The sequence below is a fragment of the Zalophus californianus genome, chromosome 5, assembly GCF_009762305.2.
Source record: "Zalophus californianus isolate mZalCal1 chromosome 5, mZalCal1.pri.v2, whole genome shotgun sequence".
In the NCBI taxonomy this organism is placed as follows: Eukaryota; Metazoa; Chordata; class Mammalia; order Carnivora; family Otariidae; genus Zalophus; species Zalophus californianus.
Genome location: NC_045599.1, coordinates 39,606,333 through 39,633,591, shown reverse-complemented (window position 1 = coordinate 39,633,591; position 27,259 = coordinate 39,606,333). Strand labels below are relative to the sequence as shown.

The window sequence follows — 27,259 nt, the reverse complement described above, 5'->3', positions numbered from 1 at the left end:
TGGTGTTTGCAAAAGTAGTTTGTAAAAGTTACTTTATAAAGGACAAGTACCGCCTTCAACAATCAAAAAAGAGCAAACCCTACAAAAGGAGAGAATCTGATTTCTGGAGGCACTTTATTATAATACTCAAATGTCAGGTTTTCAACAATAAAATCACAAGGCCCATTCAAAGGAACAGAAATTATCCCTGAGGATGCCCAAACATTGGATTTACTAAACAGAGACTTTATTTTTTTTTAAGAGAGAGAGCAGCATGAGCAGGAGGGGCAGAGGGAGAGGGAGAGAGAATCTCCAGCAGACTCCGCCCAACGCAGGGCTTGATCTAACAACCCCAAGATCACGACCTGAGCTGAAACCAAGAGTTGGATGCTTAACTGACTGAGCCACCCAGGCACCCCCAAATAGAGACTTCAAAACAACTATCTTAAATATGCTCAAAAAGGTAAAGAAACCATGGAAGGAAACCATATGTTAGGGTACAAAACAGTCTCAATACATTTTGAAAGATTAAAATCATACAAATTATCTTCTCTGACCACAAAAAAAATGAAGCTAGAAATCAATAATAGAAGAAAGCTGGAAAATTCACAGATATATGGAAATTAAACAACACATTCTTAAACAGCCATTGTGTCAAAAAAAACACAAAAGTTAGAAAATACTTCAAGATAAATAAACAAAAATACACAACATACTAAGACTTAGGGGGGATGCAGTGAAAGGCAGTAATCGGAGGGGATTTAATAGCTATAAATGTCTACCTTAGAAAAGAAGAAATATCCCAAATCAATAACCTAATTTCATACCTTGATGAATTAGAAAAAGAAAAGCAGGCTAAACCCAAAGCCAGCAGAAGGAAGGAAATAAAGATGAGAGCAGAGACAAATGAAATAGAGAATAGAAAAACAACAAACTTAATCACTGGTTCTTTGAAAAGATGAACAAGACTGACAAATGTTTAGCCATACATAAAGAAAAAAAGAGAAAAGATGCAAATAACTAAAATCATAAATGAAAGTGGGAACACATGACTTCCAGCCTTACCTTATAGAAATAAAAAAAACGAGGGTGTACATCAACAAATAACATGTAGATGAAATGGACAAATTTCTAGAAAAACACAAATTACTACGCTGTACATCAACAAATAACATCTAGATGAAATGGACAAATTTCTAGAAAAACAAATTACTACGAAAACTTTAGAAGAAATATAAAATCTCAACGGACCTATAACAAATAAAGAGTCATCTACAAGTAAAAATCTGTAATAAGAAACTTTCCAACAAAGAAAAGTCCAGGACCAGATGATGTTAGCAGTGAATTCTACCAAACGTTTAAAGAAGAAATAATACCAATCTTTCTCAAACTCGTCTGAAAAAAAAAAAGATGAGGAGGGAACACTTTCTAACTCATTCTATGAGCCCAGCTTTACCCCAATACCAAAACAGCTAAAGACATCAAAAGAGAAGAAAATTACCAATTTTCATTATGAATATAGATGAAAGAATCTTCAACAATGTTCTAGCAAACCAAGTCCAACAGTATATTAAAAGATTACACATAATGAGCAAGTGGGATTTATCCCAGGAGTGTGAGAATGGTTCACCACAAGAAAACCAGCCAACATAACACATTGCATTAATAGAACTAAGAAAAGAAAAATGTGCAAATTAACTCATTTGACCCAGAAAAAGACATTTGACAAAATTCAAAACCCTTCATGATGAAAACACTAAAAAAAACCTAGGAATAGAAGAATACTTCTTCAACAAGATAAAGGGCTTTTACAAAAAAACACACAGCTAGCACAATACTCAATGGTAAAAGGTATTTCCCCCTAAGGGGGAAAAAAAAAAAAAAAGGGCAAAGATGCCTGCTTTTGCCATTGCTATTCAACAATGTCCTGGAATTTCTAGCCAGAGCAATCAGGGAAAGAAAAGAATTAAAGGCGACCAAACTGTAAAGAAGAGTAAAACTATCCTTATTTGCAGATGACATGGTCTTATAGGTAGAAAATCCCACGGAATCCACAAGGAAGCTGTAGAGCTAAGAAATGAGCTCAGCAAAGTTGCAGCATACAGAATCAACAAAGAAAAATTGGTTGTGTTTCTATACACCAGGAATTAACAATCCAAGAAGGAAATTAATGATTCCGTTTCCATAGTATCCAAAAGAATACTTCAGAATAAGTTGAACCAAGGAGGCGAAAAATTTGTACTCGCAAAAGCTGCAGAACATCGCTGAAAGAAATTAAGGAGAAAACAAATGGGGTTTGGGGTAACAAAAAATTTTGGAACCAAAGAGTGGTGGTAGCTGTAGAGCAACGTGAATGTACTTCATGCCACTGAATTGCACACTTAAAAATGGTTAAAATGGGAAATTTCATGTTACATGCATTTTACCTCAATAAAATTTTAAAAACAAAAGATCAAGCGGTTGTACACTTCCCTGAGTACAGATGGAAGAGCTTGTTTTTATCATGGGCAAAGCCACTTCTTGGGAAAGGATTCTCACATCGATATGAGGCCTAGAAGAAAGGGGAAGCAGCGTCCCTCATTTGGGCGGTCTTCGAAAATGCTAGGGTCTGTACTGTGGGTAAGTGGCTCGTCACCTTTCACATCAGGAGGGAGGCTTCCTGGGCCTGGGCGTTGGGGAAGAACTAGAACAAGAGGGACCCCAGGAAGATGTCCAGTGGGGCAACATGACCTTGTAAGTCCAAGAAGAGCGGTGCTCAATTTTCACTGTCCAGTTACAAAATTTCATTTCCTTCCAATATACTGAACCTCTTGTTTATGGAACCTATACTGTATGAAGGCACTGTTGGGGCACCATGAAGACACTGGTAGGTACGACCTGGGCTTCCCCCACAAGAAGCCTTCATTTTAGTGGGGTAGAAAAAGAAACACAAATAAACACATAAATATTTGTAAATTATATTAATGTCACAAAGGAATTAAAAATTGGGGCTGAGAAAGAGTGCGGTAGCTGAGACCTTATGTTCGGCAAATGGCGTTTAGGGTATAAAGGACAATAGGAAACCCCCTAAGTCAAGATCTGAGAGTAGAATATTGAAGGAAAAGGGAAGAGCGAAGGTCCTAGGGAAGGACGAAGCCTGAGGTTAGTGAGGGTCAGATACATATAAGGTCGTGTAGTTGGAGGGTCTTGAGCGAGGGCAAGAATGACCAAGTACAAGGGCGGCTGGGGAAGGGAGTTGGACTGGGTAGAGTGTGGTAGGCACGGTGAAAAGTTATTCACAAACTGCTGTCATCATGGAAACTTTAGAATACTTATAATAAGGATGATCTCTCAGTCTTGGCTACGTTTGGGGGCTGTCCATGGAAGAGCCTGCATGGGCAAGCTCTACAGGTGCACAGCAGGGAACAAGCCTGGAGAAGCCAGCTGGTTACGATGCCAAGAACAGATCCTTAGGAGAAAGGGGGTTGAAGTGAGAAGCAATGGGCACGATGGGTTTGTGCCACGGCGAAGCCTCCCTTGGAAGGCTGTAGAAAATACTTGAGGACGGGCAGCAGGCCTGAAGCACGTTCTATGAACAACAGCATGTGGACTTGGATAAATTGACCGTGAAAGTATATAGTGTCCCTGGAGGACTAGAGACATGAAGGACATTGAGAATATTTATTTGTTTGCAGAGCTACCAATTGGAGTGTCTTCCAGGAAATTGTAAGATTTGAAATGAGAGCTTGAAGAGGGCAATAACTGAATGAAGTTCATGGCAGAGCCAGAGTCCCCTGTGAAATGTTCATGCTCTGCTAGGAACCCCAGCGCTGCCCAGACCTGCCATTTCAGAAGCCTGGGTGTTCAGTGACTCTGTGCCTTTACAAAACAGCAACATGGGGTGCTAAGCAGCCCTCCCACCAGAAGCTCTCCAACCGAGGGCGTCAGGAAGAGTCCCGTGACCCTGGGTCTGGCGGGCACCTGCTTACCTGGGAGGAATCACATTTCCTCCTCTCTTTCTCCTTCTTTGCCAGACGTTTCTTTTTCTTGTGAAGAGGTTTGGACTCCAGAATCATTTCTTCGAGTTCGAAGGTGGGGTCGCAATTCAGCCGGCCTTTCTGCAAGAAAGACCAGTTGGCTCAGTCCTTTGATTCTGGGTCATTCTACAAATACGCCAGACCTAATACCAGGAACAGCACCTAGTTTTGATGGAGCCGTTCAGGAATAAGGAGGTGGGATTCCTACTCTGTTTTAGATAATTTATGGCTGGCATTGTTTTTCATACTCTTCAATTTTATATTTTGTTTGTTTTCTAAACTCCTCACGAGCCCTCAGTGAGTAAGGAAATCAAACTCTAGTTGTTTTTCCGAAGTTTGAACTTATGAATTATGTTTCTCAAAGTGTGTTCTGACGATCATGTATGTAGATCCCAATCACCTGAGTTGTTGGCCCAGCTGCCCAGTTCCCTGGCCAGACCTCCAGAGTCAGTGTTTCTGAACAGAGGCTGAGGAAACTACATTTTTAACAAGCTTCCCAGATGATTTGGATGGATGGTAAAGTCAGAGACTCATACATAGAGCCTCTCCTGAGGCAGGGTGGATGGCCAATGGCTGTGGTGTGTGCACAGGTGGAAGAGTGGACGCAATAGGAGGTATGTGTAGATCTCCACAGTGTCATGCATCCATCAGCCAAGGTACACGCTGCCCCAACAGGACTCTGCAACACGGCCAGGTAAGACCTACACCTACCTTCTTGTTGATCCATAAGAGAGCAACTCCCCAACACAGAATTCTACCACACTGCCTACTCATGTCTCCTACTGTGCTCTTTCACCCAACCCACCCACTGGTAAGGCTCCCTCTGTTTGCACAGGATGGATCACACCCCCACAAGCCCTCGGAATGTGCCTTCCTTGGGCTGAACCACAGAAAACTATGAACTGACTCAACTGTACCCTTCAGGAGTTCATTATTCTGCCAGTCTACCTGATACTGAATGTGTAGACTCAGACTGGCAGAGGGAAGCTAGAGGCCTCCCTTGGGTCCCTTGGCCGAAGCTTCTGGACTCCAGCTTTTACCAGCGGTGTGCCGGAGGCCACAGATGTCCCCCAGCCAGGTACTCACCCAGCGGGAATGATTTCCCTTTGGCTGTTTAGTCCTTATGAATGTAGCTCCGTGGCAGTGAACCACTAAAGGAAGAGGGGTGAGTGGTAAAAATAACCCCAACATTTTCAATGCTGTGACTCACAGAACTCCTTGGAAACAAATTTCTACATCTTTGAAATCTGAGAAAACACTGTTTCCTCAATGAGCAGATTCTGGAGAATGACTGTTTGGAGGACTAGGGCTTCCTTCCAGTAGAAGCATACCACAAAAAGTGATTAGGAGCTAGAACTTCAGATGCCGACAGACCTGGACAAGAACCCCACTTGGCCACTTGCTAGCCACGTGACCTTTGGTGGCCCATTTACCCGGTGTGTGCCTCCATTGTCTCATCTGTGAGACAGGGATTGGGCTGTCTTACAACACTGGTGGGGCTATCTAATGATACCGTGTTTGTAACTGAATGAGAGTTACTATGGGTTTGTTAGGATTAACTCACGTTAGGAATAAAACCTGGAATGAGCCTCTTCTGCAAAACCGCATCCCAGTTCATGTCATTCATATATGGGAAGTTCTGAACATCAGACAAGTGAGAAAATCGTTGGTCTGGATTAGGCTCAAGTAGCTGCCAATGGAATACAAACATCAAGATCATAATGAAGGTCAAAGTGGGGCAAAAAAATCATACAAATTCCCTCTAAAAGTTTTCAGGTGTGGGTCTGAAGGATACAAGGTAGTTCCCCTTCCCTAATCCTATCAAATAATAAAGATAATACATACATAAATAATGCGATAATGCGTGGATAGAATGAGCTGTAAGTAGGTTTTTGCAGTGTGGTGAGTGAAAATAGATTGTTCTATTGAGTCAAACATACCTTTGATTCCTGGCTCCCTTACTTTATAAACTATGGGCAAGTTTGTCCTCTAACCCTTAGTTTGTCCTCTATGAAAAGGGGATAAGAGCCTATTTCGTATGGTTGTAGCTAGGAATAAATGAGGCCATGTATATAAAGTACCTAAGAGAAGGTCTGCCCTTATTAGGTGGTGAATGCTCATGCGTTTTTACAAATGAAATTAATTTCCTACTAAAAGTTTTAGCTGTTCATACAATTAATCAAAATATATTGGATGTGACACAGATAAGATGTAACCAAGATTGCTGTTACAGTTTGGGGTTTTGCTAAGTGTGATTAAAGATTTTCCCCCTGTAACTGCTCCACAGTCAGTATCACATCAGTCCTGTTGGTCAAATGGAAAACGTCAGTTCTGCTTGAGAACACTCCTGGAGACTACAGCCGTGGATCATTGGGGTGTAATTTTGGGGTGAGGAGGGCTGTCTTGAAATTGAGGACAATTTGCTTATGGAAAATGACCCCTCCCTTCTTCATCTTTGATATTATCAATATCCCTATTCCAAAACAGGGAACTTGACCCCAAAGGCAGGAGGTACAGGTATGAATCCTAGGCCCTCAAAGCTCTTGTCCTTCACCAGCCACAACCTGTGCGATTTTCCCTCTTCAAAGAAAACCAAGTGCATCCTGTGGGGCTCCTCATTCTTACCTCCATATAATCATTCAGTGCATACTACTTAGCTGCTGCTGCAATTGCCATTAATCTTTTCCATGAACATGGGTACCCTGAAAATCTGATGGACACTATGGACCTCGTTTATTCAAATACCAGATTTTACCACCTGTCAGGCTCTGTGCTAGATACCAAGGTAGCATGGTGAAGAAACCTGATGTGGTCCCTCCTCATAGGCCTTAGAAGACAGTAATCATTAGCCCAAGAATCACACACATATAATGCCTAAGTTCAAATTAAAAAAAAATAGTATGAAGGAAAGATAGTGCTATGTGAGCTTAAAACAGAAGAAAGCTTCCCGAGGAAGTGATATTTAAGCTGAGATCTAAAGCTGTGCTTCTCAAACTATCTATGTAGAAGGGCCACTTTTTTTCTGTTTAATTTCCTACCCGGTGAGATCAGTATGTACCATGTACAACTTGTGATTTGAGTTAATACCCTGTTCAATGAGATGAGTCCACTGACCATGTACTTAGAGGTACCAGCAGTATCACATTGCTATAACAGTTTCTAAATGCTTTTCTCAATTTCTATACTTCTCATGGACCTGTAGGGAACAATTCGTGGACTTGAACCAGTAAGTGAATCCCACTGAGTAGTGTTGATCTAAAGGAGGGAGCTGGAAGAGCTGGGGATGGGGGCACTGTTCCAAGCAGAGCATGTGCAAAGGCCCTGTGGTAAGAGATAGATAAATGATGGTGAGGAGGGAGAAGAAAAGGAGAAGAGGAAAAAAGAAGTCTATGTGTAGTCAAAAGGGGAACAAAAGTCCAAAATAAGGCTTGAGTGGTAGTCAGAACCTTTATACCATACAGATTATTTTGATCTTTATTCTGAGAACGATGAGAAGACAATGAATTTTGCCTTGAACAGATCAGTGTGGGGCAGAGAGGAGAACTGAATGGAGTGTGTAAAAATGTCCAGGACAAACCAGTTATAATGGAAGACCTGACAGCAATAGGACCGGGGAGATGGCAGTAGAGATGAAGAGAAGTGACAGAGTCAAGAGATACTTACAAAATCAGGTTACAGAACTTGGCCATGAATTGGATATGGGGATGATGAGTTACTTCTGGTTTCTGGCTTCCATAACTGGATGAATAGAGGGGCCACTCACTGAGAAAGGGAACATCACAGCAAGTCCAGGAAATAGAGAGCGATCAGGAACTCCGTTTTGGACCCAATGAGTTTGACATGGCTCAACAAGAGGACACATGTGTTGCCTTAATGAAGCCACATGTTTGCAAGCTGTTAGGTGCAAAGCCCATTCTAGAAATGTGTATTATCATGGCTGCCTCCAATATTATAAACTAACTTCTCACCCCAAACCAGAGGGCATGCTTCTTTTTACCACTTCCTTTTGTCACGCAGTCCTCCTTCTTACCTTCTTAAGGAGTGACACCATTTCCTGTGACCAGGCAGAGGGGTAAGTCACAATAGCTGTCTCAAACATGTGTGCAATTTCCTTGCTGGAGGTGCTGGAGCGAATATGGTATGGTCTCTTGAGGGCGAGAGAAAGGAAGAGTCTTCATTTTTATAGGGTTAAGAAAAAATTCTGCTTTGCCCATGTTCCCAAGCTGAATTTTCAACCAGTAAAATCTCAGTATCATTTTCTGATCCCTTCCAGCTGATTGTTGTTTTCATATGCAAATGTGGTCTAGTGTTGCCTTTAAAAAAAAAAAAAAAGACACCAGAAATCCCTAGTTTCCTGTGAAATCTCAGAATTTTTAAAAACTTAGTAAGTCCATTGGGCCAAATGAAACATTTCTGTACACTAAATCCACCTCTGAGATACCAATCTGGGACTGTTTTGTAAGGCAGCTTACGTGCGTATTTACATAAAACATGGGACAAGTGCTCAGTAAATGAAACTTTAAAAAAAAATTGTTACTTAAATGTTGATTATAAAGAGATCCAGAGTTTTACTCTACACCTCTTTGTGCTTTTTGAATCGGTAATAAGTTCAGGATAGAATGTTACCTAGAAAACTTTAACTCCAGTCCAAAATGCTATGAGTTGCTAGTTCTGTGGAGGGAAAGCATAGTATTTTTGCTATACATGAGGCATAGTATTTTTACCTCTGAGAGAACCAAGTTCTTTTATAGTTTTAACTTTGGGGAAAAGAAAACAGTGGTTTTGTTATATTTTTCACAGCTGTCCACTAGAGGGCAGCCTTTACCTATATTAATTTCTCTGTTTCGTAAACTAGATTGAGGGGATTTTATCTTTTGTGTGAACTGTGAGCTACTTAGGGCCAGAGATCATCCCCTACTCATATTTGTGTCCATTGGACCTAGCACCTACTAGGTGCTCATTACATGTTTGTCGAATGAACACAATTTCCATATTAGATTAAGCAACAATGGGACAGTTAATATGGGTATGTACATTCATCAAGTGCCTGGCCCTTTCAAGAACTTAATAAATGACTGTGGACTGATGGAATAAATTGGGAGAGATGGAAGAGTTTAATATTCTTCCTGTTGTAAATTAGTATTAAAAGGTAATGTGATTATAGATGGTTAATAGACACATAAAAATATGCTCACCATCACTCATCATCAGGGAAATACAAATCAAAACCCCAATGAGATATCACCTCACACCTGTCAGAATGGCTAAAATTAACAACACACGAAACAACAGGTGTTGGCGAGGATGTAGAGAAGGGGAACCCTCTTATACTGTTGGTGGGAATGCAAACTGGTACAGCCACTCTGGAAAATACTATGGAAGTTCCCCAAAAATCTAAAAATAGAATTACCTACAATCCTGCAATTGCATTACCGGGTATTTACCCAAAGGATACAAAAATACTAATTCGAATGGATACATGCACCCTGATGTTTATAGTGGCAATATCAACACTAGCCAAATTATGGAAACTGCCCAAGTGTCCATTGACTGATGAATGGATAAAGAAGTGATACATATATATATCACTTCACACATACACACACACACACACACACACACACACACACATGAATATTACTCAGCCATCAAAAAGGAATGAAATCTTGCCATTTGCAAAGATGTAGATGGAGCTAGAGAGTATTATGCTAAGCAAAATAAGTCAGAGATAGACAAATACCATATGATTTCACTCGTGTGGAATTTAAGAAGCAAAACAAACGAACATGGGGGGTGTGGGGGGAAGAGGCAAACTGGGAGACAGATTCTTAACTATAGAGAACAAAGTGATGGTTCCCAGAGGAGAGGTGGGCAGGGGGACAGGCTAAATGGGTGATGGGCATTAAGGAGGACGCTTGTCATGATGAGTCCTGGGTGTTGCATGTAAATGATGAATCACTGAATTCTATACCTGAAACTGATATTACACTGTTAACTAATGGAATTTCAAGAAAAGCCTGGGGGAAACAAAGGTAATGTAATTAAGATCTTGAGCTTTGAAGGCAAAAAAGGATTTGAGTGTTAAATTGAGGCACTCGATTGGTGTTCCTTCATCTGTCCTTTATCTGTAAAATAAACCACCACATGGGATTGTTGGAAAAATTAAATGACATAATACATGTAAAATTCTCCAAAGAGCAGCTAACACATATTACACACAATGAAGGAGAGAGATTTGTATTATTCTTGAACACAGGCTAGAAAGGGTGGATATAAATGTGAATAGTGAACAGCAAGATGAGTCATCAATAAAGCGGACGTGAAGAAAGGCTTAACTCTACACACGGTATGTTAATGTCAAGTTAGTCGCGGAGCCACCAAGTGCTGGGAGTTGACTCCCTAAAAAGGAGACCGGCCAAACTTTATTTTTTATAAAAAATAGACCTTGCATAAGCGAGGTCTAAACATATATATCTGCCGCATATTTTCTTCCCACAAGACTGAATAAAGGACTGTAGATAATTCATCTGTCTCCTGGTAACAATAGAGCAGAGATAACCTGTGTGACTCAGTCTCAGAAAGGAAGGGCTCGGTACCTTATCACCATGATCAATGCTTATGGAGTGTTTACTAGCCAAAGGCACCGTGGGTCACTACATGGGATTCACTCCATGTTTACACCCTTAAGATTTGGGGCAGGTTTGGCACACTTCAGCTTCCAGGGTTACATATGTACGGGCACACATTTTTTTCTTTCTTTTAATCTCCTTCTTCATTTCATTACTGCTTCCAAACTTACTGTTCCTCACTAAAAACATAAAATGATTTGATAAATGAATAAATTAACTGATAAATGCCACAGACAACTAATTTAAGTGTACTTTTTTCCTTTTACTTTAGAAGGCCATGTGACTGAACTTAATATTTTTAAAAAAATCCTCATGATCTGTCAACTTATTAAAAATAGTCAAATTGCCTTTGTCTTATACAATAACTTATCTTTCTAGTTCTAAAATTTTAAATCCATGTTAATTCATCAACTACCAGAATTGCATATTTATTCATTTGCCAAATATTTATTGAATGCCCATGATGTCCCAGCACCTCTGTTGGGCACTGGGGATACAAGAATAAGCGAGACATGATTTTTACACTGGTGGAGACTATAATCTACTTTCAGAAACCATAACTATTTATATAGCCTCTGCACACACACATACACATACCCCTAAATCAACAGAATGCATGCTACAAAGAAATTACAGAGTGCAGTGATAGGGTATATCAAACAATTCTTACACAGCATATAAAATAAGAGCAAGAATATAAAGAATGAATAACGTGGAAAAAGTAAAACATTAGATGGGAGAAAATGAGGTGGTGTGATTATGGTCTTATTTCAGGAGTACAAGAGCAAAAGAGTTGCAGCCAAGGATATATAATTAGTGCAAAACTTTGCGTGTACCTATTGGAAGCTGACACTTAAGGATAACCCAAAGCTAGAAAAGACGGACCTTGCCTTTACAATGGCAGACAAAGCAGGTTAATAGCTAAGGGGGCCGTTCATCAAGATTGCAGTGAAGTTCAGAAACCACAGAGATGTCAGCATGTTTGTCTTTGAGGCATATATTTGTCTATAAATGAGAATTTGTAAATGTGGAGGAGATCATGGTTTAGCGCCTGTCCTCTGTGGTTTAGTTGTGTTGATAGTTGTAATTAAATGTGATTAGCTAGATTTTGAAACCTAATTACCTACAGCCCACTTGGGTGATTCTTTGCTAGAATGTGGCAGAATTGATATAGTGCCTTGTCCCCCCATTCATTCAATACACACTTGATACGTATCTATTTAAAGTTAAATACTGGGGATGATACTGAACTGTATAAGGCACATGCTTCACCTTAATGAATTTACAATATAATATACAAGAGATTATGTAAAAATTGATATACCTTGAAAAACTCACAAGGACAATACTTTACAAAATGGATTTAAATTCAATAATAATTCGTTAGTACCCTTTCTTCACCTTCCCCCACCCCAAAAATAGAAAGAAAAAAAATGAATCTGACAATGTTAATACATCATATCACAGAGAACTCCCACAGAGATAAAACCATATGGGAGGGGGAAAAATATTTTCTGGGCAAAATTCTTCCTGGCATTTTCTTAGTTTAAGAAATGCCTTCTTTAAAAGGAAGCTACTCTAATTTGCCCCCCAAACTCAGAACCTAGGAGCCAAATGACAGAGAGGAATCCAACAAGACAGGGCATGAATTGTGTTGTATTAATAATTCACACTCACCTTGGGGAACTATGTTGAAGTTAGAATCCTGTACTGTGACTGCAAAGTGATTTTCTTTAAACAAACAAATATATTTCCACAAGATATTTAGTGAGGTGCCCTGATCTTCCCTCTCTGGGAGTTTATAATACTGATATTATTCATTTAATTTTATCTACAGTTAATGTTAATTCATGCTTGGATCCATATGTAGGAGAGTGAACATGTGCCCAAATCCCAAGTATCACATGGCATAGTGCTTTCACCTTGCAAACAAACTGCTTGATTTTAGAAAAAAAAAAAATCCATTCTTTCATTCTAAAAATGAAACTTGCTGGAAGAGTAACCAAAGAGAAACGCAATTCTAGCATACCCGGCCTCTCAAGAGTTCATATGCCGTCACTCCCAGGGACCACCAGTCCACAGCAAAGGAATAGCCTGCTTCTCTTCTGGAGTTGAACATCTCAGGTGCTGAAAATACAGAAAAGTTAGGTCCGTTTTACAACCTGGGACATTAACAAATCTCTGCTCCCAATGTGTTCCTCCTAATTACCAGGGTAAATAAAAGGAATAAACACTGCTGTGGGTGTTTATCAGCCCTTGCCTGATTGCTTGCAACAGGCAAAAATGGCTCATTTTCTCGTCTCAGTGGCCTCATTCATCAGCCAACACACAGGCACGCACAGGCCTTGATGGGCAAATTCTCTTCTTATTTATATCCTGTAACTATTAAAAATTGGATCCCGTAAGGCCTCAAATGCTCAGCTGACCCTAAAATCAGGAAGGCCGGGAAGATGTTATTTGTTGCCTTGATTTGAAAGGTTTGTGCTAAAGGACTGAAATGTGTATTCCTGCTGCAAACAACACTTAGAATTTGGTGCAAGGTATATTGGATTGCCTCTCCATCTCAGTCATCTAGAAGACCCAAGGGCAGCATTTACAGCCTGCTATTGGTGGTGAGGGAGAGAAAAGGAGGGGGTGGGTACTCTGAGAAACAGAAGCTTACACATCAGGTGGAGAAACTTACACTTTGTAACATAGTTATTTGAAAGGACTCCAAGGGAAGGCAAAGCTACGGTCAGTTTTGATCCCGGTGGTGACCCCCTAGTTACGCATTTTCTAAGCACTGTGATGCCCTGTGCACCTTCTTCACACTCTTCCAAGAATATAGCTAGCTCGTGAGGGGTAAAGCACAAAGCAAGGGCGGTGTGCTCACCACTACACTTCTAGTGTCTAACATTGAACCTGGCATTTAGTGTCACTCAACAGAAATGTGTTGACTAAATAAACAAGGAGTCAAGTCAACAAGCAATGGTGGCAATTATTAGCTCTGGAGCCACGCCGTCTGGGGTCAGAACCTGCCTTTACCATTTATTCTGACCTTGAACAATTCAGCTGCCGAAGCTTGAGAATCCTCATTAGCAAAGTCCAAATAAGAAGATCTTTAGAGAGGTGAGACATTAAATGAGATAATGCATGCGCAAATCTCAGCTCCGTGCCTGGTCCCTAGGAAGTGCTCCAAAAACTAGTCATGGTTCTGGAGACGCAAACATTCACAGGAATGTGAATTTTACTTGTCAACAGCTATCCACAGTTGACCCAAGCCTTTGGGACTAAGGCGCTGGCTCTGGACAAAGGAAATCGGCATGACATGAGGCCTGCACACGGGCTTGACCTAGCTAGGGTACTCAAGTCCCATGTAAAATCCTGCAGACGCCATCCAATCCGAGGTAGAATGTTGACATCCTGATGCCCAGGACTGACCCTGAAGATAAGAGCCTCATTCCCCAGTGATTTCATCTCTCACACATCACTGCCTCCTATCTTTAAGTCACAGCTCCCCACGGTACCCCCTAGACTGGATGGAAATGGGCTTTATTTCCACTTTCCCTTACCAGTCCCCTGGGTGACAGGTGACAGGCATCTCACTTAGAGAGACAGCGGAGAAGTCTGAGGGAGGAACAGGACATTGTGCTAGGAGAATACCTCACATCTGGGTATTTTCAATTTGACAGTATTGTGAACAATGCTGTCATAAACACTCCTAAAGGTCCACACATCTATAGGGTATGTTCCTGGAAGGGGAGCTGTTGGGGATATGATGTGCATCTTCACACATTCTGGATAATGCCCAACTATTTACCCTAGTGGTAGTACCAATTAACACGGTGACCAGCAGGGTATCAGAGTTGCTTTGCTCAGCCTCCTTACCTACGCTTGGTGTTAATTTGCCTTTTGAATTCTGCCAATCTAGTAAGTGTGTATTGAGCTTTCATTGTGGTTTAAATAGACATTCTCCTGGTTATTGATAAGCTTGACCACATTTTAATGTGTCTATTGGCTATTTGGATTTCCATCACTTGGTTTTCAGGCTTTACAATACCTAGACAGAAGATTTTCTTTAAAGATTTTATTCATTTTTAGAGAGAGAATGAGGGGAAGGGCAGAGAGGGAGGGAGAGGGACAAGCAGAATCCTTGTTGAGCATGGAGCCTGATGTGGGGCTCGGTCTCATGACCCTGAGATCCTGACCTGAAATGAAACCAAGAGGCAGATGCTTAACTGACTGAGTCACCCAGACGCCCATAGACAGTAGAGTCTTGGTCAAGAAATAAAGAAAGGGCCTCAAACCTAATCCATAATTGTGATGCAATAGAAATAATTAATGAAATTTACAAAAAAAAATTCTGAATTTCATCTACCCCAAAAATCTGTGAATAATAAAGGCTTTCTGAAAAAGAATAAAGACATAGACTTGCATCTCATGTATTAAATTATATTATGAAGCTGTAATAATTAAAATTTTGAAGACCCCACAGCATGTAGATGCTAGTATATAAGGATATTTAGTTTATGATGAAGATATTGTAAATCAACATAGAAAAGGTCTTATTTGATATGTCATCTCAAAACAATTATTTAATGATCTAACAAAAAATAACGTCAGATCCTTATGACATATCTTCAGTCAAGATAATATGTAACTGGAATAAGGAAAAAAATGAAACTATAACAGTAATAAAAATATTAGGTAACCATATCCAAAATCTGGAGAAATGAAGGTCGTACTAAGAATCGTACCAAAGGTAGAAATTATAGGGGTGACTGGGTGGTGCATTTGGTTGAGGGATTGACTCTGGTTTCAGCTCAGGTTAGGTAGGATCTCAGGGTCATTGGATTGGACCCCTCGTCAGGCTCCGCGCTCTGTATGGAGTCTGCTTGAAACTCTCTCCTTCTCCCTCTGCCCCTCCCCTCCTTGCATGTTCACTCTCTCTCCCTCTCTCAAATAAGTAAACAAATCTTAAAAAAAATAAAGAAATAATAAAAAAGGTAGAAGCTATAAAAAAGACTAATGGTGTGATGATAAAAAAATAGTTCATTACATATAAAATGTCATAAGAAAAACAGCAAACTAAAAGGTAGGAAATCCTATTTATAACACATATGATACACTATAATATTCTGAATATATAAGGCTCTAGAATTTTTTATATAGTCAGTAAGAAATAGGATAAAAATATTAACACCCTAATAGAAAATGAGCAAAGAATATGCACAGTTTACAAAAAAAGTCAGAGAATTTCAGTATTAGTATCATGAGGGACCATTTTAAATGATCTTTTCAGGAAGATTAAAGATATTCATTGTGCAACCCTGCTGAGAATGCAGGGAACTGAATATTCTCAGACACTTCAGAATAAATGAGCAGAAATCAATGTGAATCTTCAGGAGGAAAATGCATTAACACATAAATATCCACTGACCAGGAATTCTTTGAATGGGACTTCATCGCAAAGATAAACAAGTTGCAGGACCTATTTCTGCTAACAGGAGTTTCATTACAAATTTATTTATGTTTCAAAATGAGAAACAACCTAACATTCAACAATAAAGAATTGGTTAAATTTGATGCAGTCCTCTAATTCTGGAGCACACGGTCATTAAAAATGATAGTTCTATACACGGGCATGGGAAAAGAAACAGAGTATCATTTGCCAAGACCCAGGCTCTGGAGTCAGAGAGAAACGAGTTGCAATTCTGGCTGAGGCAGGGGTAGAGCCTGGAGACAGAGAGGTCGCCCAGCATAGCAGAGTGTTCGGGCTCTGACCCTCACAGCGGTATCCCTAGCTCCACAGGGGGCAAAGTGCTTCATTTCTCAATTTGTACACTTCAAGTGGGAATAACAATAGTATTGGCCTCACGGAAGTTTTGGTTTCAACGGTGTCATACGTGCACTTAGAACAGTGCTTGGCACTTAGGAAGAGCTCAGTGTTGGCCATTGTTCCTTCATCATCATCACCATCATCATCACCACGAGTGCTACGGCTCGAGATGTTTTCAGATGTGGGTTTAACTTTGTGCTCCACCAGTTACTTGCTGTGGGATTATGAACCTCTTTCACAGGGTTGCTTTGAGAATTTCATGGCATAATAAATGTTAAAAGCTTAGCAAAGTGTGCGGGCCGGGATAACTGCTCATTGTATGATGTCTATTGTTATCATAAAGTGAAAATTTAGGTTACAAAAATTCAGTATGATCCAACTTTAAAAAAAAATGTGTTTTTCTGTGTGCACACAAACTCTTTAATTGGGAAGAGAAGAATGCTTTCATTGGTTAAGCTCTAAGTGATCTGGATTATATTCACACAGAGGTAGGAGGGAGGGCGAGGAAGCTGAAAGGAAGGTGGTTCAGAACCGGGAGAAACTGCTGTATAACGTGCTCAGCACCTCATCTTAGTAGATGTCATATATTCCTATCATTGTCAGTATTTCATCTTTGTTTTTTTTCTTTCTTCTTGGAATATTTTTTTTCTTTTTGGGGCACCTGGGTGGCTCCCTCAGTTAAGCATCAACTCTCAGTTTCAGCTCAGGTCATGATCTCAGGGTCCTGAGATCGAGCCCTGTGTCAGGCTCTGCACTCAGCAGGGAGTCGACTTGGGATTCTTCCTCCCCCTCCACCCCTGCCCCCACTCACGTACCTGCAGGTGCACTGCACAGGTGCTCTCTGAAATAAATAAATAAAATCTTTAAAAAAAGAATATTTTTTTTCTTTCTATAACTGTAATTCGTATCCCACAGGAGCGCTAAAAAGTGGGCATGGGTGCTGGTGAATGTCTGTTACCTAGATATTACCAAATTTGGATCATAATTTTTAAAAAAGAAGAAGCAGATTTCTACCTGGGACACCTCTTAGAAAGAATCTTACCAAGAAATCAAAGGCAAAGGCAACCTTTGGATTCAGAGTTAAGGGATGACAGATACTCATTTATACTGAAACAAGAAACATTTCTAACAGTTTGGCTTACCTAAATGGATTTACAACCTTTTACAGACCACAAATAATTTCTAATAAATTTCTCCCTTAACTCTCTTTCAGGAAGCAGCTTGACTTTCTGAAGTCAGAGCTTACTTTAAATCTAAGCTTTTTCAATTATTAGCCATGTGATCTTGGGCAAATGACTTAGCTTCTTATTTTCTCATTGTAAAATGGTGGTAATTATAGTCTGCTTCATAGAGTCGCTGAGGAAAAAATAAATGAGTAAATGAACATTAAACATTTAACACATTGTCTGGCCCATAGAAAGCTTTCAATAAATATCAGTAATTGTTAATTATAAGGGTGAAGCTGGAAAAGCAGAGAGAACCGTGAATGCACTCCAATTTCCTAGCTCTGTGTTGTGAAAGGGCCTGAAATGCCAAATATGAGGAGAATTAAATTATACGGATATTGTATTTAAAATCACTGGGGAGAGAAAAGAAGAGTAGCCTCCCTTTACTCCTCTCACCATGGAAACCAGGCCTAGAAAACCCAGATGCACATTCTGATTTGGCTCCAAGAAAATAACCCTTAATATGGAAACCCAGGAAACCTGCAGAATAAATTCATCAGACCAGCGGGCTCAGATATTCCCTTTTATCATCTGAGAACTGTGAGTTTTAGGCAGAAAATAGGCTGAATTATATGTGTCCATTATTTTAGAAGTGACAAAGGAGATTTATTCCCCGCACTGGTCATAGGAAGCCAGGAAATTTGTAGTTATTCAAATATCATCTAAAATAAGACTTATTTTTTCCCAGAGGATTTCTTCTCTTGGGAAGTGACGTGGCCCTGTATGTAGGGGTTTTCTTTTCCTCTCTCTAGTTATATGAGGAAGGGAATGACATATTAAAAGTGGCTTTGCTCTTACCCTTGATTTCAAGGTCAAATATTTTGCTCATAAATGACTCTGACCATATTTAGTCAGTACAATTCACGACCCCCTAATTCCACTGGCTTAACCAGTGAATTATCTGCTTTAAGCATCTCAACTAATTAGGGTAGAAGCAGAAATAGTTTTTTTTTCTTCCATATTCTGCCAACAACCATGCAGTGTCTAGCTTCCCATTTGTGTTGGGTATGGGGCTCCCTTAATGATAGTTCATAGTCTCTTGCTTAATACATTTTAATGCTTTTTGCCCATTAAAACATCTACTTCAGATACTTTACATTTCAGTCCTATGAATTTAAAGACTAATCTCAAGTCTGATCCAGAGCTCTCTCCTACAACGGGGCTAGATTCAGCCCCCTTGGTGTGAAGATTGCCAACCTGGCTGTCATATCCCTTCTCCCTTTTCCTAGAAAATACCATTTGTTTTAGGACATGGAAGAGGGAGAGTGGAGGCAGAGGGATCCTAACACAAATGCCCTGGGGTGATCTCTCTTCAGTTGCTTCTAATAGCTGACGTGGCTCCTCGTCTATAGCAGAGCTTCTCAACCCTGGCTGCATGGCAGAATTACCTGAAGAGCTTTTCAAGCACCCTGTGCTTGGGGGGCACCTCCAAGATCCTGATATAGTTGAGCTCTATTGGAATTGGTGGTGTTTCTAGTAAGCCACGCCAATAGGAACCGCCCTCCCTCTAGGCTACTGGCGGGGTCCCTCACAAGCTGGATCCCACCCTCTGGCTAATCCAGACACACACGCAAACACTGCTGTCTGTCTCCTGATGTTATGGTCCCCAGGAAGACTTAACTCCACGGACAGATCGGGCTCTGTGTGTACCAGGACCAGTCAGCACGTACGGTGAGGAACCAGACATGGACCAAGCATGGAAATCCAAGTCACTCACCTCACAGTTACCCACAGAATTTCCAGATACATCTCTTGAGATCTGACTCACCTATCCTAGGTGGGGAGAGTGGAAAAGCCCCTCTTCCTGAATCCCTTTGGGGAAAGGACAGCAGTTGTCTCTTTACATTTCTGGGGATGGGTGGGAGACAAGGCTAGTTCTGCCAGAATGGCGTCCAGAGATGCTCCAACAAGAGCACTTAAGAATTTGTAGTAATTTGTGAGTGTTAACATAATTAAATGTGAGACCTTGTTGACAGTTTTGGCACCTAACCTTATCCTTTTAGTCACCCTCGGGGTGTATTTTGAATCTTCAGGCAAAATCCAGTTCCCCGTCTTTAAAAAGGAGAACTCATGGGTTTGTCATGGTGCTAAAACTAAAAGTAAAATGACATCTGGGAGGCGCTGTGTGAACTTTACAGCCCTACGTGTGTAATGCGGGGTTATGTAAATGATGGGTATAGTAATTCTTATGTCACTTATCACCATCGGAGTTATTACTGTACTTTACTTCTATTTGATTCTATTTTTTATTTTTTAAGATTTTATTTATTTATTTATTTATTTATTTATTTAGGAGAGAGAGAGAGAGAGAGAGAGAGAGAGAGAGAGCGCGCTTGTGAGTGGGAGGGGCAGAGAGGGAGAGACCAAGCAGACTCCACTGCTGAGTGCGGAGCTCAATGCAGGGCTTGATCTCATGACCCCGAGATCATGACCTGAGCCGAAACCAACTGACTGAGCCACCCAAGTGCCCCTGATTCTATTTTTAAAAACTTCTCTCACTAGAAGGTAAGCTCCATGAGCCGGAGACCTTGTGTATTTTGCTCACTTACAGGATCACCTGCTGCGGATACCGTGCCACGCCCCCAGAGGCAATTCGTAGATATTTATTCAATCAACCACTATTCTTTGTTAGGAAGTGGGTAGAAGCTCTCCTGAATAACTCATTAAACAGTGTTTTGAAACGTGCTTCGACCTGAATCAAGGTCAGATTGGGTGCTTGCTAAATGGAGCCTCCTGAGGCTCACCTCAGACCCGTGAACTCAGAAGCTCCCCAGGTAAAGTCACAGGAGAACTTGGCATTCCTAGCTGCAAGCGCCTCCAGATGACTGGACCTGGATTAAATGTCTACCGGAACAAAAACGCCAAGCCTTGCTCTTAGCACTGCCGCTCACGGAGCCCGTACCCATGTAAGGCTTGGTGCCCGCCGCGGTGGCGAGCCGCGTCTCCCTGGGCAGCATCGCGGCGACGTTGAAGTCTGTGATGTGCACGTGCCCTGGAGAGACAAAAGCAGCACACAGAACGGTAAGCCCCATTCAACTCCACGGCACAGCCATGTTTCTAACAGCCTCTGGAAGCTTAATCTGTCAATACTTGCGAGCCTGTTGCAAGTGTGCAGGTAGCAGTACCATTATTCTGCCCTCACGACCAGCATGGTCATCAACGAACTGAGTATCTGTTGGCAAACCTGCAGTTCAATCTCAGAAACTTTTAACCTGCCTGGTTAAGAGCTCCCGCTCTGGTAAGTCCCCTTACGATTTTTTTGTTGGCAACATTTTAACTTGGTGACACCTGTGAGTATCAAGAGGGAGGCAGCCGAAAGGCATTCTACGTATCAAATTTCCAAGTATTTTTCCAAGTGTCTCTTAGGGGACTTTTTTTTTCAGAGATAAATATCGCTACTCTAAAGCTGACACAAATGTGGATACATGTATTTATTTCTTTGCCAAGCAAGAGGCCTTTTTCCTCCTTGTTTCTCAGACATAGCGTGAGTATTTTTTTGTCTGATAGTTTAGATTGTCCTCTACCCACCCGTAACAAAATAATGTATTAGGGGAAGGCAGGGGCAAAAAAGTCAAGTTTTATTTATAAAGAGGCTGTAGAATGACCCCTGGGCAGCGAGCCAAGAGACCCGAGTTCTGCCCTGAGCTCTGCCCCTAATATATCATAGCCTTTCTGTCCCTTTTCTATGTTGAAGCCAAGTTTCTTTTTGTAAAAAAAGAAAAAGAAGAGAAAAAGAAACGGGTGAACTAGCTCATCTCAAGGGTCTCTCTCGGCTCTGACACTCATGACATAGAGTGTGGGTCTAATACCTCCGCTCCTCACGGAGCAGCCCCTGCGAAGTGTTAGAGTCCCTGCATTTCCAGCCGGAAGGAGGAAGAGGGCAGTAGCAGCCGCCCAGGCAGACAGCCCGATTTGTTAGCTGTTGGCACAAAATTCATACACTTGCCGAGGCCCTGGAAGGGTTGGCATTTCCATTTCCATGCTCTGTGGTTCTGATGAGACACGGCTGCTATTGGAGGGGATGCCATCTGATCCTTCTTCCGTGTCTCCCAGTCCACGCTCCTCACTGCCAGACCTCTCAGTCTGCTCCCTGACAGCATTCAGCGTGCTGCTGAAGACAAACCTCACTGCCTTTATTGCTGGGGTTTTGTTTTGTGCAAAAAAGTGTTTTGTGTCGCTGATGTGATGACATTTTAATAAAGTAAGAGTAGCACTCGTCGGGTTGAAAGTGAAGATATTCTTTCCCGAATGGTACCAACAGATAATTCTGGTAACTCTTTTATCACACTATAGGTTGTCTCAGTTTTTTCTTCCTTTCTCCCCGAGTCATGCTCAAGTGGCTCACTGATACAAATTAGGTCAGCCTGGAGACACTGTAGTTAAGAAGAGCTTGTTCTCTGGAGTCAGACTGCTTGGCTTCAAGTCCAAGTTTGACCACTAACTCACTGTGTTACCTTTAAAGGTGACACCTTCTCTGTACAGTTGGGATGGCAACAGGAATTTTCTTATGAGTTTATTGGGAAGATCATTTAATTCAACTACCATTATTGTCATTACTTCTACCTTTTTCTCACTCTGTTTCTGCCTGAGGATCTTGACCACCACAGCACTCCTGGCCGCCATAACCAGTCAGCAGAAACCTCCAGCTTTCAAACATTTCCACTACCCCAAAATGTTGAGCGTCTGGGTGCCACATCTTCCAGGATTCTTGTTAAAAATGCATATCCTGGGGCGCCTGGGTGGCTCAGTCATTAAGCGTCTGTTCAGGTCATGGTCCCACGGTCCTGGGATCGAGCCCCGCATTGGGCTCCCTGCTCCGCGGGAGGCCTGCTTCTCCCTCTCCCACTCCCCCTGCTTGTGTTCCCTCTCTCGCTGTGCCTCTCTGTCAAATGAATAAAATCTTAAAAAAAAAATGCATATCCTTAGGCACTAGCTGAGACTTAGTGAATATGGTTATTGGGAATAGGGTACTGCTATTCTCTCTCTCTTTCTCTCTCTTCATATATTTATTATCTATGTATCTGCTGATGCCTATAGGTAGATATATAGATATAGGTATTTAGGGATAGATCGATTTTTTTTAAAAGATTTATTTAGTTTTAGAGAGAGAGAGAGAGAGAGAAAGAAAGGGCAGAGGGAGAGTCTTAAGCAGACTCCAAGCTGAGTGTGGAGCCCGACACGGGGCTAGATCCTATGACCCTGAGATCACGACCTGAGCTAAAAGCAAGAGTCAGACGCTTAACCGACTGTGCCACTTAGGCACCCCTAGATAATTTTTTTCCTTAAAAAAGATGCTTCCCACTAGATTTTTAGTCCTGTCTTGGGACCCACCCAGCAAGGAAGAAGCTGTTCAGATAGCATGCTTAGTGCTTCCTCCTAACCCCCAGACTGAGTTTTTGCCTTTCTCCATTCCCTGGGACTAGGGATGATATTAAGGAAACTAAATTATAGATGATGCCATAATTGTCATTTCCTCAGATATGCCAGGCAGACATTATTGTTCCTCTGGATGCAGCATTTATTTCCTGAATAATTTAAGACAACCACAAAAACTTAGACACTATGGAATTGATAGAATTGGACGGGGTACTTAAGTTGGTAGGATATGAAAATATTTATCAGGACGATTGATGATGAGCCATCTGAGATCTAATGTCAGCCTGGGTTCTGAGCTAGTGAATGAGACATTTGAGGAGAACAGTAACAGGTATGCTCTAAATTAAAAACATTTTTTCACTCCCATTCTGAATGTTCATTGACACGGTGGGAAGATTCTCCATTTTACAAAGGGCTTCAGCTCCTTTAAGTACCAGTCTTTTCTGATGAATATGAATGAATATGAATCAGTAAGAATAAAACAAAGTTTCTGCCTGTCGCCGAATGGCGCTGAATTAGAATGTAAGCAACATGGTGTGATACACAGCTCACTTGGGGGAACAGGCGTAGGAGGCATGTCAGAGACAGGCAATTAGCCTTCACGGTTGCTAAAATCCCCGTGCAAAAGGCGCATGTGATGGCCCATCAGGGTTGAAACACTATAAATGTGGATGGAGAGGACAAATGGGGGTTTCTAACTGGAGACATGGAAAAGCACGCCAGCAGACACTCGAAAATGCACCCATTGATTTGTGGGGCAGCTGATTCTCACAGGAGTAACTCTACAGAATGTGCTCAGGGCTGGGGGTTATCAGGGATGTATTCATTTAAGAGTGGCTGATTACAGTCCCTGAGCCATGCCGGAAAGCCTTAGTTTCTCAGTAAATAACCTTAAAAAATTATATTCTTCAGAAGGGGAGCCCCAGGACAATGTTTAGAGAATAGCTCTCTATCTTTTTTGTTTGTTTGCTTCTATCCCCTTCACAGATCTGTTCCTTTCCAGAACAATGTTTCTCTTATTAACCACGGTGGTTCTCAAGTTGAGTTCAGGATGAGAAAATAATACAAAAAAAGTCCTATTAATTCATTGTTGAAACCCAAAACCTTAATAGTGAAAGCGTCATTGTAAATAGTTCACCAGGTAACAGGTGTAGACTGAGACGGCCGCTCATACTCCCTGAACAACAGAGCCCCAGCCTGAGCAAGAAGAAAATGCCCCCAAAACTGGGCTTAGCCCCCTGCGCCCAGGAGGGAAAAGCAGAACAGACCACCGAAGGCATAGCTGCCTGAGAATTAGTGCTGAACAAAACTGCATACACATAAGAGCTAACAAGTAGACACACAGAAGCTTTGGCATACCCCTTCTGGAACCAAAACAATTCTGTAGAAGGGTAAGGGCCCAGCTTTCACTGACCACCTGCTATAGACAGACCCACATAAAACAAGATGTGGAAGCCTTAGCTTGCTTCTTTAGAGGAGAATGTCACTACCTCATGGAATTATACTAATATTTATCTTCTGAGTGATTTCCTTGTGGCAGACACTGCAATCAGCACTTTATAAATAGTATGCTAGTTCATTTTTATAGTGACTCTAAGAATTAATTACTCCTTTGGTTCGCCACAAAACTGAGACTCAGAGAAAGTTTAGACAGTCTGTGGAAACTCTCAGAGCTAGTGATTGGTGAGGCGGTGAACTGGGTCTTGAACTCAGGCGATTGGGCTCCAGAATCCATGCTTTTAACTATAATATTACACAATTATTCTTTCATGAGGGTGGTTTCTAAGGGCAGGTAAACTTGAAGATTAAGTTATTTCTGGACCATTCTTCTAATCTACAATCACCAAGTTGGCAAGAAAATAAGAAGGGGAAAGAAATCGAATGAGAGAGGATCAGATGACCTTATGGTGGAAATAAGATGAAGCCATGTTTGAGGCCCAAGATGAAAATGTCGTTCTCTGAATGGAAGGTAAATCTTGAAAAGGTTGTAGTCAACAGGACCCAAATGTCTCCCTTCGGGGCCTCAACAAGTGGTAGAGCAATATATTGTCCACAAAGGCAACCAGAAAAGGGAGCAGGTGGGGACAGAACCCCAGACTGTGTTTTGCATGACCAGCCACGCACCTTCATAAGGCCGGGGTGGGGAGACAGAGAACCTTCTTTTAAATTGTGCAGAAGCGGCCTCTATGGGGGAAGGGAGGCCCTCCCCACAACTGTGAAGCCCCACAGAGTTTATCTGCACCAGGGTGAGAGAGGCTCCTGCCTCCTCTCTAATCATGGACAGCCAGTGTTCTCATGAATGTCACCTTCACGCCAAGTCTCACTCTTGCTCACATTTTGGAGATTGCGAGAATCTGCTCCCGCATGTCAGAAGCAGTAAAGGGAAGGAAGAAATTAGGCACTGGAAGAAAGTGGAAATAATCTTTTTAGACAGTCCATAAATAAATAATGACCCTGAGCTTCGAAATTAGAGGTCATACACAAAAGTGTTTCTTAGCCCTCTGAGCGCAGGTGGGGTCTGGCAAATCAGGTTGGAAATGCAGTGAGGTAAATAAGTAATGAGCAATGGATGGTACTTGGAGTTGCAGGCCCACTGCAAATCCCTTTTGTAAAAGTCAAATGAATAAGGAGCCCTGCACACTTAGGACTCCCTCATCCAACACATGATGGGCATGTCCTGAGCACATCAGAAAGATCTTAGTGCCGCTGTTAACATTTATAACCTGCAGGCTGTGTGTCCTACGGGTCTGCCCTGATGGACCAGTATATCCAAACATACATTAAAAGGAACAGTGGGAAGAGAGGACACCCATTAATCATTATTGGCGAAAGCTTGCTCTCAGGATATCCTTAATCTGTGTTTCTTGGGTTTCCAGCCTTCACTGATCACCTTCATGGTTACTGCCAAATCCCTGTATCACTTTCCCATCTAGATGCCTCATACACTGTTGTCCACTTTCTCTTTTTCTTTAAATTGATGAGCTTTCTTAAACTGAAAAATCTTCGAACCAAAAACTTGGTATCTCTTCTGCAAATGTGAAACCAATTTTCCCTCATAAGAAGAAAAGCATAAAAGTAGATGCAATGAGAACAAAATGGTGTCACTAATCATTTAGTAGATACTCTTGCCTGCCACATGCTCTGAGCTTGAGGCCTTTTCTGCTTTATTAAAAAAGAGGTGATTTTTAGAAAGATATTAAGGCAAATTAGCACCAAAAAAACTGCGATGGTTTTCTTGAAAAAAATCAGTAGAAGTGTAACAAAGTTGAAAAGGGAGTGACTTTTTCATTATTTAAATATAATGTTATTTAAGGGTATCCTAGGGTACCTTGCCACTGCTACAATAATGAAGTTCACCCATCTTGTCCCTCCTACACATCAAATCAAGTTTGTGCATAGAACTCAGCTGAATCAAGCAGGGCATTTTCCGTGTGTAATCCTCCTTTGCTGGGGTAATCGTTTTTGTCCGACATGCTTTTTCTTTTTCTTTTTAATGAAAAAATTTATTTTTATTTATTTTCCTTTATTTTCATTCTTCCTCCTATTTTTTCCATATACATCTATTTTGATTTATTTACCTTTAATTCTTTTCTTCAGGTTTTTTTACTCTTTTATTATTTTAAATTTTATTTTAAATCTACATTTTTATATGTGATTGCAATTAATGCAAATGTATGATATTTATACCAATTACTTGTGCTGTAGCAATCAACCAGTTGCTAGTACTAAATGTTTTTTTCTTTTTTTAATTATGTTATGTTAATCACCATATATTACATCATTAGTTTTAGATGTAGTGTTCCATGATTCATTGTTTGTGCATAACACCCAGTGCTCCACGCAGAACGTGCCCTCTTTAATACCCCCCACCCCCCTCCCCTCTAGAACCCGCAGTTTGTTTCTCAGAGTCCATCGTCTCATGGTTCGTCTCCCCCTCCAATTTTTCTATGTGCAAGTCATGTTGATTGCAAACAAATCATTTACTTACCATGTTCATCAAGCAAAATATTGTCAGGCTTCATATCCCTAGGAAAGTAAAAGGAAAAGAGAAAGTTGCTCATAAACAAACAAACAAACAAACAAACAAACAAACCAGAACTAAAGGGTAAAAGTGAAAATACACAAGAGTTCCAAGTAGGGTTGAAACAATGAGCTAGCCCGTCATCCTTCACAATCTCATCCAGTTACCATGGTGAATCTCTAACTCGGTTACCA

General features: G+C 41.2%; 1 protein-coding gene across 2 annotated transcripts in view; it reads right to left on the bottom strand.

The window, feature by feature from the left end:
* Positions 1 to 27,259, bottom strand: part of STK32A (serine/threonine kinase 32A) — a 128,906-nt gene that overhangs the window by 12,771 nt on the left and 88,876 nt on the right. For both annotated transcript variants that reach the window (XM_027605843.2, XM_027605844.2), the window contains exons 6-11: positions 27,033 to 27,070; positions 20,571 to 20,660; positions 12,654 to 12,751; positions 8,026 to 8,142; positions 5,560 to 5,685; positions 3,948 to 4,076 (exon numbers count right to left, since the gene is read on the bottom strand). In XM_027605843.2, coding sequence (XP_027461644.1) covers positions 3,948 to 4,076; positions 5,560 to 5,685; positions 8,026 to 8,142; positions 12,654 to 12,751; positions 20,571 to 20,660; positions 27,033 to 27,070 — 598 coding nt within the window. The remainder of the gene's footprint in view (positions 1 to 3,947; positions 4,077 to 5,559; positions 5,686 to 8,025; positions 8,143 to 12,653; positions 12,752 to 20,570; positions 20,661 to 27,032; positions 27,071 to 27,259) is intronic.